The sequence below is a fragment of the Martes martes genome (assembly GCF_963455335.1).
Source record: "Martes martes genome assembly, chromosome: 7".
Taxonomy (NCBI): Eukaryota; Metazoa; Chordata; class Mammalia; order Carnivora; family Mustelidae; genus Martes; species Martes martes.
Genome location: NC_137894.1, coordinates 61,328,279 through 61,347,821, shown reverse-complemented (window position 1 = coordinate 61,347,821; position 19,543 = coordinate 61,328,279). Strand labels below are relative to the sequence as shown.

Below are 19,543 nucleotides of genomic sequence, written 5' to 3'. Positions count from 1 at the left end.
ATTTATTTATTTATTTATTTGACAGCGAGAGCGAGAGAGAGAGAGAGAGAGAGAGCGCATGAGCACAGTGAGTCCCCAGCAGACTCTAGGCTGAGCACAGAGCCTAGAGTCTGCTGGGGACCTTGGACTTGATCTCAGAATCCTGAGATCACTACCCAAGCCAAAACCAAGAGTTAGAGACCCAACTGACTGAGCCACACAGGTGGTCTTAATTTATTATTTTTAGAATATTATTATCTGCAGCATTCCTATTCTGACAAAGGAGATTTAGTTTTCTCACATTATGCTTTGCCCACCATCTTCCCAAAATAGTTATGCCATAAATTTTGGTTAAATTAGAATTCAGTATTTACTTGAGTATGATTAGTTGTCTATTCACTTCTTAGCTAAGTGCTATGCTGTATTACATTTCCTTTCTGTAGAAATGCTTCTTTTCTCTTATTCTCTATAATTCTCTGATTTTCTATGTATTTATCAATGCTTTTCCTCAGCAGCAATTTCTCCAAATACTTAAACTCATTAGATAACCTAGTGGTTCCACTGCTCTCCCGCTAAGGCCTTCCTTTGCAGCTTCATTCTCCCGTACAGGCTGGACTGGCTGCCCTCCATGTTAGGAGCAGTGGCCTGGGACTGACTGTCCCTTTCTGGGTGGAATTCCATTTCCTGGATCTTAACTCTTCTTTGGTTTACTCCTTGATTGGATTGGCAAACAACTTGGAGCTTCCTAAGAAAGTATGGATGGGAGGTAAGTCGCTTGAGTCCTTGCCCAGCTAACTCTGATTTCCACTTTTTTTCTTACATATAATTTTTTAAAAAGATTTTATTTATTTGATAGAGAGATCACAAATAGGCAGAGAGGCAGGCAGAGAGAGAGGAGGAAGCAGGCTCCCTGCTGAGCAGAGAGCCCGATGTGGGGCTTGATCCCAGGACCCTGGGATCATGACCTGAGTCGAAGGCAGAGGCTTTACCCACTGAGCCACCCAGGCGCCCCTAATTTTTTATTTTTTTAATTAACATATGATGTATTATTAGCCCCAGGAGTTGAGGTCTGTGAATCGCCAGGTTTACACACTTCACAGCACTCACCATAGCACACACCTTTCCCAATGTCCATAACCCAACCATCTCTTCCTACTCCACCCCCCCGCCCCCCTGGCAACCCTTAGTTTGTTTTGTGAGATTAAGAGTCTCTCATGGTTTGTCTCCCTCCCGATCCCATCTTGTTTCATTTATTGCTTTCCTACCCCCCAAGCCCCCCACATTGCCTCTCAACTTCCTCGTATCAGGGAGATCACATGATAATTGTCTTTCTCTGATTGACTTATTTCGCTCAGCATAATACCCTCTAGTTCCATCTGAATTCTACTTTTGCATGCGATTGAGAATTTGGCTAGGTATTTTAAGTTGAAAAGCATTTTCCAGAATTTTTATGGAATGGTCATTGCTTCTAGCATATGGTGTTGTTGAGAAATATGGTATAACCTGATGAGCATTCCTTTGTATGTGACCTATCATTTCCCTCTGAAGGCTTTAAGGGTTTTCTATACTTCCGTCCTATTCCTCCTTCCACCAGTTCCAAAAGCCACATTTATGTGCTTTGGTATGAGTTTATTTATTTTTTATTTTTTTTTAATTTATTTATTTGTTAGAGAGAGCGAGCGAGCACAGGCAGACAGAGTGGTAGGCAGAGGCAGACGGAGAAGGAGGCTCCCCGCCGAGCAAGGAGCCCGATGTGGGACTCATCCCAGGATGCTGGGATCATGACCTGAGCCGAAGGCAGCCGCTCAACCAACTGAGCCACCCAGGCGTCCCTGAGTTTATTTTTTAAATTCTTTGTGCTGAGCACTCGGTGACTCCTTTCAATATAGAGACTTTTGGTCTCAGTTCCTGAATATTTTTATATTTATTCCTTTTCATTTCTCTTCCTTTCAATTCTTTCTTTCCTTCCTTCCTTCCTTCCTTTTTCCTTTCTTTTTTTTTTTGAAACTTCTAAAAATCAGATGTTAAATGTCCTCTAATTTTATTGTATTTTCCTAATTTGGTTTGTTCTACATCCTAGATTTCCTTGATTTTATATTTTAACCCTGCTAGTAAAACGTTAAATTTCAACTCTCATAGTTTTCTACTATATATTATTTATATTATATATTTATATAATGAAAAATTTCAGAATTACAGAAAAGTTTAAAGAACAGACATCCACATAGTTTACATTTAGATTCAATAATTGTTAACATTTTGTCATCTTTGTTTTACCTATCTATATATGTATATATAGATCTTTTTCTTTCTTTCTTTTTTTTTTTTTTTTTGCTGAACTATTTGGAAGAATGTTGACAGTATCATGACACTTCACACCTAAATACTTGGAAGTATATACAGGATACAGCAGGCATCTCCTAAGGACAAGAGCACTTTCCTACTGACTGTAATGCCCTTATCACTAAGAAAATTAACTATGATTCTCTAATATTATCCAAGATCTACATGCATATGCTAATTTCTTCTATTGTTTCCCAAATCTTTTATAGCTTCCTTTTAAAAAAAGATTTTATGTATTTTTTGAGAGAATGAGAGAGAGAGAGCATGAACAGGGGTGAGGGGAGGGGCAGAGGGAGAAGCAGACTTCCCACTGAACAGGGAGTCTCACATGGGACTCCATCCTAAGACTCCTGAGATCATGACCTGAGCCAAAGGCAGATACTTAACTAATTGAGCCACCCAGGCATCCCTATAGCTGCTCTTCTTTGAACTAGAATCCAATTAGTTTCACACATTGAAATTTAATAATTTAATAATCAGTTTGGGGGTGCCTGGGTGGCTCAGTCGATTAAGCATCTGCCTTTGGCTCAGGTCATGATCCCAGGGTCCTGGGATGGAGCCCCATGTCCGGCTCCCTGCTCAGCGGGGAGTCTGCTTCTCCCTCTGCTCCTCCCCTCACCCCTGCTCCTGCTCTCTCTCTCTCATTCTCTCAAATAAATACATAAAATCTTTTTTTAAAAATTGTAATATTTTCTATTTTTTAAGGTTGTAAATCAATACAGTACTAAAATTATGCACAACAATAGCAGATGAATTGGTAGAGGAGTACTTGGAGTCAAAGTGCCTTGTGGTCCTCATACTGTTTGAGGAAAATAAAGTTTTTGATCAATTTCAGGCTTGTCAAGATGAAATTTATGTTAATCATTTAGGGCAACCACTGAAAAAACAAAAATAGTCAATAACTTCTGAGCTAGTAGAAAGAAAAGAAAATAATAAAACATTTTTTACATTTTTAGGGGAGGGGGACAGAGGAAGAGGGAGAGAGAGACTCTTAAGTGGGCTCCACACCCAGCATGGAGCTTGACCTGAAGCTTGATCTCATAACTCTGAGATCTTGACCTGAGCCAAAATCAAGAGTTAGACACAGGGACTCCTGGATGGCTCAGTCATTAAGCATCTGCCTTGATTCCAGGGTCCTGGAATCAAGTCCTGCATCAGGCTCCTTGCTCAGCTGGGAGCCTGCTTCTCCCTCTGCCTGCCATTCCCCCTGCTTGTGTTCTCTCGCTCTCTCTCTCTCTCTCTGGCAAATAAACAAATAAAAAAATCTGTAAAAAAAAAAAAAAAAAGAGTTGGAGACTTAACTGACTGAGCCACCCAGGCTCTGGGAGAAAACACTTTTAATACATTTTTTAAAAGGCAGAGAGAGGAAAAATGAATGTTTAAGAAGCACAATCAACAGAAAGGTTATGGTTAAGATGATAGAAATAAATGCAATATATATCGATGTTCATAATCACTTTAAATGGACTAAAGCCTTCAGTTAAAAGACAAAGGTTTTCAGATTGGAAATTTTTTTTTAAAACCCTAAGCAGTTTATAAGAAACACAACCAAGATATGAGGTCACAGAAATCTATAGCAGATCTATTCAACAGTGAAATACTAGGATTGACTTCCCTTTAAAACTGGGATTCTGTTATTTCCTTTATTACTTAAACAAATTAAATAAATTTAAATAAATAAATTTTATTTATTATTTAAAAATAAAATTAAATAAATTTAATTTAAATAAATTTATTATTTAAATAAATTTTAAATTTTATATTTATATTTAAATAAATTTAAATAAATTTTAAATAAATTTAAAGTAACCAATTCTGTTTTCTCCTTTATTATTAACATGATGCTGGAGGGTTTAGCCAGTGCAGTAAAACAGGAATTAGGTTGCTGAATACAGTTGTGCATAATGTTCTGGGTCACGCTGTCATTATTTACAAATGACCTAACTATACAGAAACAGAACTTACAGACAAATAACTTGGGATCTACAGTTAAATTGTTAGAATTACTAGGAGTTTAGCAAATATATTTGATATAAAAGTCAAATGCATGTTTACGCCTGAGAAATTGAGTACAACTTTAAGAAAGAAGCCCTTTCTAAAAACAACAACAAAAATAAAAGAAGCCTAGGAAGAAATCTGACAAAGGATGTTCAAGACCTTTATGGAGAAAATTATCAAAGAACTTGATTAAAAGGTACTAAAGGAGGGGTGCATGGGTGGCTCGGTCAGTTGAACGTCTACCTTCGGGTTAGGTCATGATCTTGGGGTCCTAGGATAGGATAGAGCCCCACATCAGACTCCCTGCTCAGTGGGAAGCCTGTTTCTCCCTCTGCCTCTGCCCCTGCCTACCACTCATGTTTCTCTTAATATCTTAAAAAAAAAAAAGATACTAAAGGAGACCCAATTAAATCGAGAGACATCCCTTTTTCATGGATAGGAAGACCCAATATTGTCAAGACACGCATTTTTTCCAGGTTGATTCAATGCAATCTCAGTAAAAATCCCCTCAGGAATTTTTGTAGAACTCAACACCCTGATTCTAAAATTTAAATGGAAAGGCAAAGAGCCAGATAGGGTTAAAACAACACTGAAAAGGAAAAACAAGTTGGGCGTATTTGCTCTACTGCAAGACTTATTGGCACAAGTTGTGGAGTTGGTACAAAGATAGATCAATAAACAAGTAGAACACGGTAGAGAGCACAGAAACAGAACCAAACATTGTTAGACATTTGATCCGTTTAAAAAATGACATTACAAAATAGCAGAGAAAGGATTTGAAAAAAAAAAGTTGTGCTGGGAATTTTAATCATCCACATGGAAAAACAACAAAATATGATCCCTGTCTTATATAAGAAAAATCATTTCTAGATGGATTATAGACCCGAATATAAAGGCAGAAAAATTGTTTCTAAATGATAATAAAGAAGAATGAATTTGGTTTAGGAAAATTTTTAAACATTTTAAAAATTTTAATTTTAATTTTTTTGAGAGAGAGAGAGAGCATGCATGCAAGCAAGCAGGGATAGGGGAGTGGAGGGGCAGAGGAAGAGGGAAAGAGAGAATCTTAAGCAGGTTCCACACCCAGAGGTGAACCCAACGTAGGCCTTAATCACACGACCCTGAGATCATGACCTGAGCCAAAATCAAGAGTTGGAAGCTTAACTGACAGGGCCTCCAAGGTGCCCCTAGGAAAAACTTTCTTAACAGAACATAAAAAGCGCTAGCTATAAAGGGAAAAAAAAAAAAAATATATATATATATAAAATAAATTAAGAATAACTTAGAACTTTTAATTAAGAGCTTTTAATTAAGAATTTATAAAATAGGGGCACATGGGTGGCTCAGTGGGTTAAAGCCTCTGCTTTTGGCTCAGGTCACGGTCCCGGGTCCTGGGATCAAGCCCCACATCAGGCTCTCTGCTCAGCAGGGAGCCTGCTTCCCTTCCTCTCTCTCTGCCTGCCTCTCTGCCTGCTTGTGATCTCTGTCTGCCAAATAAATAAAATCTTAAAAAAAAAAAGAATTTATAAAATAAGAAAACCCTTAAAAGAGTGATAGGCAAGTCACAAAGTGGAAGAAAATATATATTTTTAAATTTTATTTATTTATTTGAGAGGGAGAGAGTGCACAAGCAGGGGAGGGGCACAGGGAGAGGGGGAGGGACAAGCAGACTCCCTGCTGAGCATGGAGCCCTATGCAGGACTTGATTCAAGGCCTCTGGAGATCATGACCTGAGCTGAAGTCAGATGCTTAACAGACTGAGCCACCCAGGGACCTCAAGAAGATATTTATAACACATCTAACCAATAAGCAATCAGTATCCAAAGATGTCTACAATTCAAGTTGAACAAGACCAACTCAACAGAAAAACTAGCAAAGACAGGTATTTAATGGACAGCGAGATAACAAATGGTCAAGAAATACATGAATATGAACAAATGCTCTGCCTCATTCATAATCAGGAAAATGCATCTTTTCATACATTCCTTGGCTATTTCTGTCCCTGACCCTCCCATTTCCAGCATTTTACTGCTAAGTTATTTCAGCTTCCTCAGTATGATATCTACAGCTCTATCACAGTCAGGAGGAGCTGCTGTTTTGTGGAATGTAAGGGGAGGCAGTCCTAATTATTTACTGAAGTTTCACTTTCACCAGAACTTACCTCCCCCACCCCACCCCGCACCATGGCGCCATCATGACTACTAAGTTGAGAGCCGGCTGACTCTCAATGGGGTACCTCATTTTGCCTTTGATTTACCATCATCATTCTTTATTGATTCACTGTGCTCAGTATGTCATTTACAACATGCCGTTTAATCCTTACAACAACTCTGTGGAAGCAAGGATTTTCTGGTTTTCTCTATTCTTTTCATAGATGAGGAAACTGAGACCTGAAAATGGCCTGCTTCGTTCTCTCCCTCTGCACCCCCCCCGCTTGTGCTCTCTCTATCTCTCTCACAAATAAATAAAATCTTAAAAAAAAAAAAAAGATAACTGGGGGCACAACAAATGACACAGGTAGCTTGTAGGAGCCTCCCACTGTCCAAAGATGAAATAATTTGAACATCAAAAAAATCATGACGTAATGGATTAAAACATGTTGTAATGTTTCCTGCTAATCATACTCTTAATAGGGAATTGTTTTAAGTTGTGATGTTTAAGAATACAGAGAACAGGGATGCCTGGGTGGCTCAGTTGTTAAGTGTCTGCCGTTGGCTCATTATCCCAGGGTCCTGGGATCGAGCCCCACACTGGGCTCCCTGCTCCGCTGGAAGTCTGCTTCTCCCTCTCCCACTCCCCCTGCTTGTGTTCCCTCTCTCACTGTGTGTGCCTCTCTTTGTCAAAAAAATAAGTAAAATGTTTTAAAAAAAAGGATACAGAGAACATAGAAATTACAATCCATTCTTGTTATTCGTGGTAGTTATGTTCTATAATGGTGCTGTGAATGCTGAATTAGTGAGTACGAAACCATTGCTCTTGGAGGAAATACAGGATTAGATTCCTGTGAGTGTTTAGCCACATTTTTATCAACCAATGAGTACACATTCTTCAGTGTGTTTCTGTTTAAAGACACCTTATTTAATATATTTTACTGAGTCATTAACATTGAACTCACAGCCAACAGCACCAAAATTTCAGGGTGAATGACTCTAACACATTTCTTTTCTCCCTAAGGCACACCCTGGCTTTCTTGCACTTAGGAACACAAGACAGCACTTCATATTTTAAACAGAGGAAATCACCGATATGAAGTGCAAAAAATGTGAAAAACGGGACGCTATGTAGACTATGAAAAGGACACCCGCCGTTTGCAGTATGAGAGCTAAGATGAGAAAGCCCAGTGTCACCCTGATTGCATCTGGGAATGTGCCTAGGGGGCGACTCAAATTTTTCACTGCCTTATGCATGTCTGCAAATGACCACAGAAACACCATAAATGCTGATTTTAGGGTTACAAATTAATTTTAGTAAGTAGGTGAATTCAGAATCCACGAATAATGAGGATTGGCTGTATATAGATCCTGGCACTGACCTCCCCCGTGTCGGAAAAACCACATTTACAGGGTAAAGTTAGAGATTTATAACTCTTTGATCTGAAACATCTAAAGGAAGGATAAGATTATTCACAAACAAGGAGTATGACTATGTACAGGAAATCTGCTGACTCTATTTCACTATCTTCTGGGTCAGACCAGAGAGAAGGTGCAAAAGTTGTGGCCAGGAGATTTCTGGCTAGAAGTAAGGAAAAACATTCAGGCTGTGAGAGGTACGGATATAGGCAGGTTATCGAAGGGGCTGAGGGTGTCTGTTTTCCCTTCAAAACTTTGAATTCAGGGAAGGAACCCATCTCCCTGGAACGGCTGAAAGCTATTCCCAAACATCCCAAACCATCCTAACATTTATAAGTTTTTGACAGCAGTTTTAATACTGTGTTCTGGGGATATAATAAACTTCAAAAAGTTGTGATGGTGATTATTTAGACTTGAAGTTGGAGCAGTGGAGAGAGGGTGAGGGGGAGCAGATCAGATAAAAACAAGAAGATCATTCCAGACAGAGAGCATAAACAAAGGCCTGGAGGTACAGGATCTGGGAAAAACAGCAGCTGAATGCATCAGGCTCCAGGAAGAAAGGGTGAAAATGAAATGGACAGGTAGGCTGGGGCCAGCATGGGAGGGCCTGTAGCTCATCTAAGGAGTTTGGACTTATTCTGAAGGCATGCAGGGAGGGGAGAAGAGTGTCATTGAAGATATTCCAACAGGGATGTGACATGTTCCAGTTCTCTGGCAACAGGGCAGTGACTGGGCTGCAGAATGAAACTCTTGCTAGTCCTTTCTTCTAAACTGAGGGTCCTCAGGGCAGTCACAGGCCTTACCACAGAATTGTTAGGAGAGGAAAGGAACCTTGGGGAACACATAGGGTGAGTACAGCATTGGACATTTGATCTCAGGTTAGAAAGAAAAACATGGCTAATCAATGGCACCAGGTCCCAGAGTAACTTGATTAAGCTAATGAATAGCACTGGGCCTCAGCTTCAGTGATCTCCTGGGGGCGGGGGGTGTCAGTTTTCTCTTTGAATGGGGTTAGCTCCCCTTGCCTTTTGATCCCATAGCAACTGAATGTTCTCTCTCGACAACCTTACCTTCAGGATTCTGGAGTCCAGGAGAGCAGGAATTTTTATCTTTCTTTCTTTTTAAAAAATATTTATTTATTGGGGCACCTGGGTGGCTCAGTGGGTTAAGCCTCTGCCTTTGGCTCAGGTCATGATCTCAGGGTCCTGGGATCCAGCCCTGCATCGGGCTCTCTGCTCAGCAGGGAGCCTGCTTCCCCCTCTCTCTGCCTGCCTATCTGCCTACTGTGGTCTCACTCTCTCTCTGTCAAATAAATAAATAAAATCTTTTTAAAGTGATTTATTTATTTATTTATTTGGGAGGGAGAGGGGGTGGGGGGATCTCAAGCAGACTCCCTGCTGAGAGTGGAGCCCAATGCTGTGGGGCTCCATCCCAGGACCCTGCAATCGTGACCTAAGCGGAAATCAAGATTTGGAAGCTTACCCGACTGAGCCATCCAGGTGCCCCAATTTTTGTCTTTCTTGTTCACTGCTGTCTCCCCAGTTGCCCACTTTCTGGCTCTAGCAGATGCCCCCAAATTCCTTGAATTAAGAATAAGAGTCATATGGGAGGTCTGATCAGAGAAGGGAGTGAGGGGATAGGCTTTTCTATCTGATCACAGTAAATGAAACCTGGAGGCTGGAAGAGTTACCTAAAGAGAAGGGGTTTTAATCCAGGCTATCATGCCATCTCTGGATGTACTTCCCTCAGTGTGCCTTTCTCATTTGTGGTGTGAGGTATGTGGACAAGAATGATTACTAGGATTTCTCCTTCTCACCCTAACATTTTATTCGAGGAAAACAGGTCTTTGCCCGCTACTCCCCTCTTCCCAGGGCTTCTGTGTTGCAGAAAGTCATGGCTACTGACAAACTAAGGAACAACCTCATGATTTTAGCCCAAGAAATGGAAGGACTCTTAAAGAGACTTGTTCTGAGAAAAGGATATTTACTTTTATAGGATGAATTGTACTGGGTTGCTATTATACAAAGCAAGATGCTTTTCAGAAAAAGAGATGAACAGAGTGAGAACTGACTCGGCTCCTAAGGATGGGGGCCTGTGGGGCTGCAGCCAGGAGCCTTCCCCCTCCTGCCCATGCGCACTGTGGAGCTGCGGGGAGGTGCTGAGGGCCAGGACTTCTCTGAGGGGAAAAAAGCCAAGTCTTTGAGCTACTCACCGGAGGTCTTTTCCAGATGAATTGGATGGGGAACTTCTGGCTGTAAAAGAGAGAGGTCTCATCGGGTGGGAACTCAGGATCCAGATAAAGAACCTTCTTTTCCAGACATTTCTTGTGAAGCTGCTCAAATGTCTTCTCTTTAACTCCAATAATGGGGAAATTGCGGCTGATGATGGCCGAATAGATGCCACTTGGGTTTGTGCCCCCGGCCTCGGTGGTCTTACCTTCGCCTGGCGGGGGAATTGGCCCCGGGGACCTGGGCTCAGCCCCCGTCCGTGGGGCCACAGATGCGCTAATGACGGTTGGCATGGCAGGCAAATTGGGAAAAAAAGGTTTTGTTTTGTTTTGTTTTTTAAAGAAAACAAGGTACAGCTCTCTGCAGGGGAAGGAAGCAACGGCCAAGGGGAAGTTGGAGTGATTCTGTCATCTGAGAGAAAAACGTCCGCATCCACATTCGGAGCTACAGTCCGTCAGAAGGTCATCCAGGTTCTGTCTATCCTTAAAGCCCAGTGGTGATTCCGAAGTCGGAGGTTTTCCCGAAGCAGGAGGCAGGAGGATTTCTGGGGGCTCCTGCCGGCAGCTCGCATGCCAGAGGGAGAGGCAGAGGGTAGAGACAAGGTTGTGTTTCAGGGGCCTGGAGAAGCTTGAGCCAGGAAAACTAAAAATAGACATGAAGGAAGAAGAGGAGTATGAGAGCCAGGGAGGCTCCCGGGCAGCCAGACGACGCATGAGGCGAGAAGGACCCCGCTGGGGACATTTCCGCGTGGTCATTGAGTGCTGGTGTCGTCGGGAGGCGTTAGGGGAATATTTGAGGAGGTTGGACGCCGAAAAGTAGCAAAGAACTGCTCAGGCGTTACTGAGTCGGGACATGGACTTTGTCCACCCATCAGCCACCAAATGAATGGAGAACAGTACTGAGAAAAAAGGTAGCCAGGGTGAATGTGAGATCCTGAATTCTGGAGGAATATTCTAGACATGGTTGAGAATATAATTTTTACTTTCTAAAACTCTAGGATATCAGAACATTATTCAGTTGGATTTGCATCTCTTATAGAATGTTATGGTGTCAGCATTTGGTGGAGCTGTCTGGGTGGAAAATGCTGCTCAGCAGAGTCCCCAGTTGAGAAGAATGTCTGTCTCTTTCTTGCCCACTTGACCTAGACACCTCTTGTCTCTCCCCACCCCCAAAATAAACACTGTACCAAATTTGCTACAAAAAGTGCACCTGAGTAGACTGTGCAGGCACACCACATTAGGCAACTGAGTCAGAAGTGGAATTGGTTACTGAATCGGGTTCCCTTTTGAGTCCCTGGAGAGGTCATTCCAAAAGAATTGGTTTCAGGGCTCTCAGATAAGAACACAAGCAGCTCCGGGGACTGGAACTGCCTGTCTGGCTTCCACTTTGTGTTGAACCCATAGTAGCTACTGCCTGGGCTGTCAGATGGCTACATTCCACTTGTGGCTCAGTGGCCGATGGTCCTAGACTTGTAGCCCTGCCTCTTCCCACGTGACCAGTCTCACCAGCCCAAGGCTAGAGCTATGAGAGGAGATGGGGAGTGACTGCTGAAATAGGGAGGATTACCAGGCTCATGATCGCTGGGGCTACAGCTTTAAGGAGACCTGTGTCTGGAGCTGCTGCGTATAGGGACCCTCAGCCTGTCCTCCTGTTCCCTAAGGAAATGCCCAAGGACTTTACTACTACTCTTGGAGAGGCAGGATAGGGGAGGGCAGCCTTAAGGCTGATTGCCTGGGTTCAAAGTCTGCGCTTCCTGCTTGCTGGCTGTGCCTGTGTAACTTTAGGTGAGTCACTTCTTCCTTTTTTCCTATGGCTCAGTTTTCTCGCTTATAAAGTGGGTATGTGGATAGTCAGTCTGTTATTGAGTTATCATAAAAATTAAACAACTTGGGGCGCCTGGGTGGTTCAGTGGGTTGAGGCCTCTGCCTTCAGCTCGGGTCATGATTGGGATCGAGCCCCGCATCGGGCTCCCTGCTCAGCGGTGAGCCTGCTTCCCTCTCTCTCTCTCTGCTTGCCTCTCTGCCTACTTGTGATCTCTGTCTGTCAAATAAATAAATAAAATCTTAAAAAAAAATTAAACAACTTAATTATGTAAAACATTTAAAATAATGCGAGGATTGTCTTAAGCACTCAATAAACATTGTTACAGGTGACCTAAATTTGACATTACTTTGGGGTTAGATCAGGCTGGATTAGAGTCACTCATTGGTGCAGGCCGGCATTCAGTTTATGAGCATTTACTGAGTATCTCCTGTGAGTCAGCACTGGGATAGGTGTGAGCTGCTCAGGATCACATGGTCACAGTGTTTCCAATCGGAGCATGCCTATCTGCCTACCCTAAAAAAGCCTCTAGAAAGACTGACTTCCACTCTCAAACTCACCCCTACGGTGGAAAGTAGATTGAGGGAAGTTTCCTTTCTTAACCGTCAAACATTTGAGCCCCAGCCATTGCTCTATACCATCTTGAAATTCATAGCTCCCACCCACATTTTATTGTTTAAGCTTATAAATGAGCTTCCTGTTTGCCCTACAAGACAGTAAATTCTGTGAAGGTGGGATCTGGGTCCCCAGTCGACTCTCAGGGTTAAGCACATAGAAAGCTTTTAATAAATGTGTTGTCTGTCTGTTGAGTGAATTTTCCCAATGCAAGGAGAAATTTCTTACCCTTCTTTCTGTTTTGCTAATGCAATCAAAGTATCTTGGCTGATTTGCCCCTGGGGGAGGAGCCGTCTCTGGGCCACACACCCCCTGACTTTTCTTTCTTGGCTGTCTCACTAAGTAATTTAGTAACTAAGATGAGTGTGTGATAAGATGAGCCTATTGTTACAACAGGATGGAAATATCAAACATGCAGAATGCAAGGTGCTCTTCATTTTGCTTTTTTTATCAGTTGCTGTGGATAAAACCTCTCTCAGATTAGCAGGTCTGAAACAAGGTTTATTCTGCTGCAAGGGTATGGAAACTCATGCTATCAGGGAGAAACCCAATCTGAGCCCTAGAACAAAGGACAGAGAATAAGCATATGAACAGCTGCACATTTCAATTCCCAGAAGTCTCTTCAAGGATAGAGAACTAGTTTTTATAACATATTTCAGCCAACAGCATGCAGTATCTGTGATTGGAATGGTTTCTCTTGACACCAACAGGCCCAGTTAATGGCTTCGTATCATTGTCTTTTCCATCAATAAATCTTCCTTTGATTCAACTCTACTGGAAGCAATGCATTTGCTTCTAACACCCATCATTCATTAAATGCCTACTGTGAGCTAGCCACTGCACATAGTTTTCAAAACTTTTAATTTTAATTTTAGATTTACAAAAGAGTTGCAAGGTCATACAGTTTCTGTATGCCTTTCACCCAGCTTCCCCTAATGTTTACACCTTACATAACCATGGTATGACTATCAAATCTAAGAAATTAATGTTGGTAAAATACTATTAAGTAAACTACAAAAGACATATTTTGATTTCTTTAGTGTTTCCACTAATGGTTTTGTCTTTTCTTCTTCTGTTATAATTCAGGATGCTGCACTGTGTTTAATTGTTATGTCTCCTCAGTATCTTCCCATCTCTGCTGGTTCCAGTCTTTGTCTCTCGTGACTCGGGACTTGTGAAGAGTACTTGGCAGGCACGCTGTGGAATGTTTCTCAACTTGAGTTTGATGTTCTTCATTTGATTAGACTGAAGTTATGGATTTGGGGTCATATGCCTTTCTCATTTGGGGATACATGGTAGAGATGTGTTTTATCACAGGTGACATCAATCTTGATCACCTGGCTGAAGTGGTATCTACCAGTTTCTCCAAAGTAAAGTTACTCATTTTTCCTTTCCACACAGTGTGTGGAAACACTATGTATGTGTAACATAGTGTTACAGGATTGCCGCGTTCTTGTCTCACAGAATCGAAGAATGTATCTCAAGGACACAAAAGGGTGAAATGAAGTGAGTTTGTTAAGTGAAGGGGGGAACAGAAAAGAAAGAAAAAAAGCTCTCTAGAGTGAGAGGGGTCTCGAATGGGTTGCCACTGTGGGCTTTCACTGGCAGTCTTTTATTGAGAACTGACTAGGAAACTTAAATCTTCTTGATGTCTCTACCACTGAACACTATGTTTACTTTTCTTTGAAGTTTTGTAATTTTTAGTGGTCCAGCTGTAGCTGTTATAGAGATAGATATCTTGTCTCTGATAAATGAGACAAACGAGGTAGTCTCATTAATCTCATTATATTCACTTATCTCTGGTTTTGTATGCCTTAACATTTTCCACATCTGGGATTTTTATGAACCTGAATTCCTAGCCCCCTGTGTGAGACTAATCATGTAGCTGCCTACCTATCTCTCCCCACCTAGCTCCAGCTGTCCCTTACTCAGTAAGATACATACTTTTTTTTTTCTTAAGTAGGCTCCATGTCCAGTGTGGAGCCCAACATGGGGCTTGAACTCATGGTCCTGAGATCAAGACCTAAGTTGAGATCAAGAGTCAGTGCCCCCCCTCTCCCCTGCCCGGCCCAGGGACGCCTGGGTGGCTCAGTTGGTTAAGCAGCTGCCTTCGGCTCAGGTCATGATCCCAGCGTCCTGGGATCAAGTCCCACATCGGGCTCCTTGCTTGGCGGGGAGCCTGCTCCTCCCTCTGCCTCTGCCTGTGCTCTCTCTCTCTCTCTCCCCGACAAATAAATAAATAAAATCTTTAAAAAAAAAAAGAGTCAGTGCCCCCACATAGAATATTTTAAATCTGTATGAGCACCTTGCAGGTTTGATTAACATTATTTTACATGAGGAAACTTGAGACATCTGCTGTAATTTTATAGTGAAGTCATGGAAAGCTCACAGAATTTTAGAAATTATCTCTTCTTCAACAAAAGGGGAAGCCAAGGCCTGGAGAAATTAAATGACATGGCCAAGATCAGTCAGCTACAGAACCAAGCTATACCCCAGGTTTTCTGATTTCTAGGGAGAGACTTGAATGTGTAACTAGGACTCCAATAATGTGAGCTAGGCTTAAGATATCTGGATCCTTGCATATAAGTAGTAAGGGCTCCCCTTCCCTTAGCTCTGACTAGAGAGGAATCTAATACCACAGCCCTGCTGGAAACAACTGTCAAGAAGCAGCTGTCAAATTCTGGCTGGCCTTTCTGTGGCACTGCAGTCTTTTGCAAGGCTGGTCATAGGACAGGCAGATCGGATATCAGATGCCATCCTTTATTTCTCCTAGAATGCTAGTTATATGGCCTCCATTGTCTGTGGTTAATATGGTAATCTGTTTCTAGTGGAGTTGCTGGTGGCTTTCTATGTCCTGGGCTGAGAAGTTATTTTAGTCTGGAGTGCTGCCCCTGGAATTTATATGCAAGGTATTCAGAAGGTTTGATACGTGGAAATCTTACGAGACCAGTGCTCTAACCCCTGAGCTACGAAGCCAGATATGTGGAAATCTTAAAAGCAGAGTGGAAAGGTTGATAACTGTCATAGGAATTTCATGTCCCAGAAGGCTGTTAGGATGGTAAATTATGGGTGAAAAACCATTAAGCTCCAGGTATATGTGTTTTAACTGTGTTTCCACTGCCTATCATTATGATAATCCAATACTGAGAGAGGTATAAAAAAGTGAAAGACCCACAGACCAAAACTCCAGAATTGCTGTCTTCTCTATGGCTCTGGTGATCAGATTCACTGTTTTGTTGTTGTTCTTGTTTAAGGTTTTTATTTATTCATTTGAGAGAGAGAGAGAGTGCACAAGCGTGCGAGTGGAGAGGAAAGGCGGAGGAGAGGGAGAGGGAGAAGCAGACTCCCCACTGAGCAGGGAGCCCCACACAGGCTGATACCAGGACCTGGAGATCAGGACCTGAGCTGAAGGCAGACACTTAGCTGACTGAGTCATGCAGGCGTCCCAGGATTCACTGGCTTTAGTTGACGAGGACACAAGGCTCAGCACAACTTTAAGACAAACTCTTGGCGACAGTCTGTGCTTTATTCTCAAGGGAGCCTTTAGGAGAATGGCCTGATCTGGTATTGGCCCTGGTTGTGTTGACACATGGGAGTTCACCTATTCTGAAGTGAGCTGTGCCCAGAACATAGTCCTATCCATCAATCTCAAGTGCACCCAGCGTCCTTGGACATAGAATGTCTTGGTATCTAGTCAAACTGGAACCAAATCTTGGGATCACTCTTAGGAACCGACCATTTCAGATTTACGAGAGCCAGGATCTTCTGGGTAACTCAGATCTGGGAAGAGAAGGATGGTGCTCAAGCCGGTCTTCCAAATGCATGAAGGACTTTCTCTGGCCCCTGTACGGGTCATCTGCCCTAAATAAATGCCCCCATCAGCATGTAAACATGTATTCTGTTTCTTAGCATGAACCCTCCTGAAGGCTCCTTGGTCAGCTCCTGTCATCAGGTGAGACCTCCATGGTGACACAGCTGCAAAGTCCTGCCATGGCGTGGGTATGGAGGGCCGGGGTGGGGCAGAGGGGGCCTGGCACTCAGAGTGTGACAACTCAAGGGCTTTGCAACTTGGTGTGCATTAAACTGAACACAACCCAAGTAAGTTGAAAACAAAAACCTTTTTATTACTTGTTACAGTAAGGAGACAGGAAGATAGCTCTCAGAGTACTGTCTTCCTGTGGGGTTAGTACAAGAAGCTTTTATTCAGTGTATTAGGGGGCAGGGCAGGGAGCTTGTATATATATCAAGAAACTTAGAGATATTCTGTGCTTAGGCACTTTGGGTCAACGGAGCATGCCTAGCAGGTCAACATGCTAGTGCCTACACTGTATGTTCAAAAAATGGCAGAAAACAGCCATAGGAGATCTTAATACTATAATAATAAGCTACACTTAACTTTAGGAGAATTCAGGGGGGCTTCTATGGCAGGTCCTCAGCTCCAAACTGGCCTAAACTGGCTCACGTAAGAGGCATAGCTGGAGAAACACCAAGCTGGGGAGTCTCCTTGGCGGGCTGCTGGCTCTGCAAGACAAAACACATTGCTTCCCTGTTTTTTTCCTTCACCCTCCTCCCTTCTGCTGATGGCTTTCAGCCCTCAGATCTGAGTAATGCCCCTTTGCATCCTAGCCAAAAAGAGGATGGGATTTGTATTCCTAAAGTAGAGGACTTGGCGTGGCCCTGCGCTGCTCAGGTGAAGACCTTATCTGAGGAACATTCTGAAGTGGTCTGCAGTATTAGAAACGAGGTAGGTTCTTGTATTAACTCAGTTTGTTCCATCCTGTTTTATATGCCACAGCTTACAAGCTTTTACAATGCTAGAAAGCAAACATTTTAAAGTTGTTAGATATTATAGAGATATGGCCCAACTTTTTGTTTCTTAAGTAGTTTAAAACTTCTAGGAAAGTGGAAAATATAGTATAAAACATTCCTATATACCCTTCACCCAGGTTCTTTAACATTTAAACTCATTTTGCCTTTTTCTGTCTCTGTCTCCTTCTCATACATATATACATTTTCTGAGCCATTTTGAGAATAAGTTAAAGATACTATGATCCATTATCCTTTAATACTTTAGTATTTCCTAAAAGCAAGGAAATTCTTCTATATAATTATAGTATAACCCTTAAAATTGGAAAATAACCATGGAATCAAAAGATGCCATTCAAATTTTGCCAGCTGTCCCAGTCATGCCCTTTATAGGCCCAGATTCCAGCCCAGGATCACACATTTGTTGTAATGTCTCTTTTGTACCTCCTTCAATCTAGAACATTTCTTCAGACCTCTTTTTCATGGTCTTTACATTTTGAAGAGTACAGGATGTCCCTCTATTTCCGTATTTTGCTGTATGAAAGGGCTATATTTAACCAGCCCCTGTTAAAGAACACAGCATATTCCTAGTTTTCCACAGTGTAAATCACACTGCAGTTAGTAGCTCTGAGCAATTTATCTGATTTTTCTGAAGTGGAATTGCTGGGTTAGAGTCTACAGATTTTAAGTTTTGACACTATTGCCAGATATACATCCTGAAAGATTGCACTTATTTATAATTTCACCAGTGATGCATCAGAATGACTACTTCCCACACCAGCATTAGCACTGGACATTTTCACTCTTCTTCATCTTGGCCAGTCAGGAAAAAGAAAAAAAACCAAACAAACCCTTATGGGGCCCTTGGATGGCTCAGTTTGCTAAGGGTCTGCCCTCAGCTCAGGCCACGATCAGGGTCCTGGGATTGAGCCTGCTTCTCCCTCTGCCCCTGCCCCCTGCTCATGATATCTCTCTCACGCTCTCTTTCTCTCAAATAAGTAAAATCTTTTTAAAAATTCATTTCTTTGATTATTAATGAGGCTCATGCTTGTTTTGTCTATTTTACAAATTACCTTTGCCTGTTTTTCTGTTGGGCAGTTTCTGATTTTAAACTAATTTGTCAACTCATTCCTTGGCATGGAAGCCTTAAGTAAAGACACATTATGCATTTGAGAGCTTTGTTTCAACCTCTGTGGATATTATTCAAATTCTTACATGAAATCCCATTTCCTGAGTAAACATGTCAAGAATTACCCACAACAAGGTAACCGAACACCTGCAGGTCAACTCACCCCGACACAGCGCTCTGGGGCACAGCTGTAGGAACAGGAGGTGGGGGAAGGGGGAGAAGCAGTAAGGACAGAGAACAATTAACATCTAGACTATTTCTTTCCACTCACTGTCTCTAGGTGACTGTTTCAGTATCATTCTGGGTCAAGGTAGAGCAGTTTACCACTAATTTACTAGTTCTTATTCATTCCTTCCCTCCAAAATATTTGACATGGAAGAATAAATGCAATAAATATTAATCTAAAGATAGGTCTTAATTATTCAATTTTAAATGCTATTAAAAGCCATCACTTATATTAGGTAAAAGTACCCCATTTTCAGGTTCTTACTGTAGGTTGCTAAGGGAAGTATGACGCTGGGAAATACTGCTTCAGCTAATGTCACCTTCCTCCTTTCTCCTGAATTGCAAAACTTACAGAAATAGCGAAGAATCTGCAAATGTCTGTGTGAGCCTATATGTGGTGCAAAGCCCAAATCTCAAATGATATCAGAAAACATGTCCACAAGAAAATGCACAAGGTCTACTATGTCTAGAGGGAAGAATCCTGTCAAAAAAGTAAATCAGAGGGACGCCTGGGTGGCTCAGTTGGTTAAGCAGCTGCCTTCGGCTCAGGTCATGATCCCAGCATCCTGGGATCGAGTCCCACATCCAGCTCCTTGCTCCGCGGGGAGCCTGCTTCTCCCTCTGCCTCTGCCTACCACTCTGTCTGCCTGTGCGCACGCGCTCTCTCGCTTGCTCTCTCTCTCTCTAACAAATAAATAAATAAAATCTTAAAAAAAAAAAAAGTAAATCAGAAACAAATACATTCAGTTCTCATTTTTTAATCAACCAAATCCACCAGTTAACTACTTGTAGCCAATAGTTACTGAAAGTGAAGTGTCAGCTGCTCTGAC

The 19,543-nt window shown here is 42.1% G+C and overlaps 2 protein-coding genes across 2 annotated transcripts in view; both read right to left on the bottom strand.

The window, feature by feature from the left end:
* The window catches only part of CAPN3 (calpain 3), a 45,705-nt gene extending 34,968 nt beyond the window's left edge, over nt 1-10,737 (bottom strand). Inside the window, exon 1 of the mRNA XM_080808694.1 lies at nt 10,102-10,737. Coding sequence (XP_080664820.1) covers nt 10,102-10,410 — 309 coding nt within the window. The 5' untranslated portion in view covers nt 10,411-10,737. The remainder of the gene's footprint in view (nt 1-10,101) is intronic.
* Nucleotides 10,738-16,653: 5,916 nt separating this feature from the next.
* Nucleotides 16,654-19,543, bottom strand: part of GANC (glucosidase alpha, neutral C) — a 78,215-nt gene continuing 75,325 nt past the window's right edge. Inside the window, exon 25 of the mRNA XM_080807877.1 lies at nt 16,654-17,074. The gene's annotated coding sequence lies outside the window, so the exon portion shown is untranslated. The remainder of the gene's footprint in view (nt 17,075-19,543) is intronic.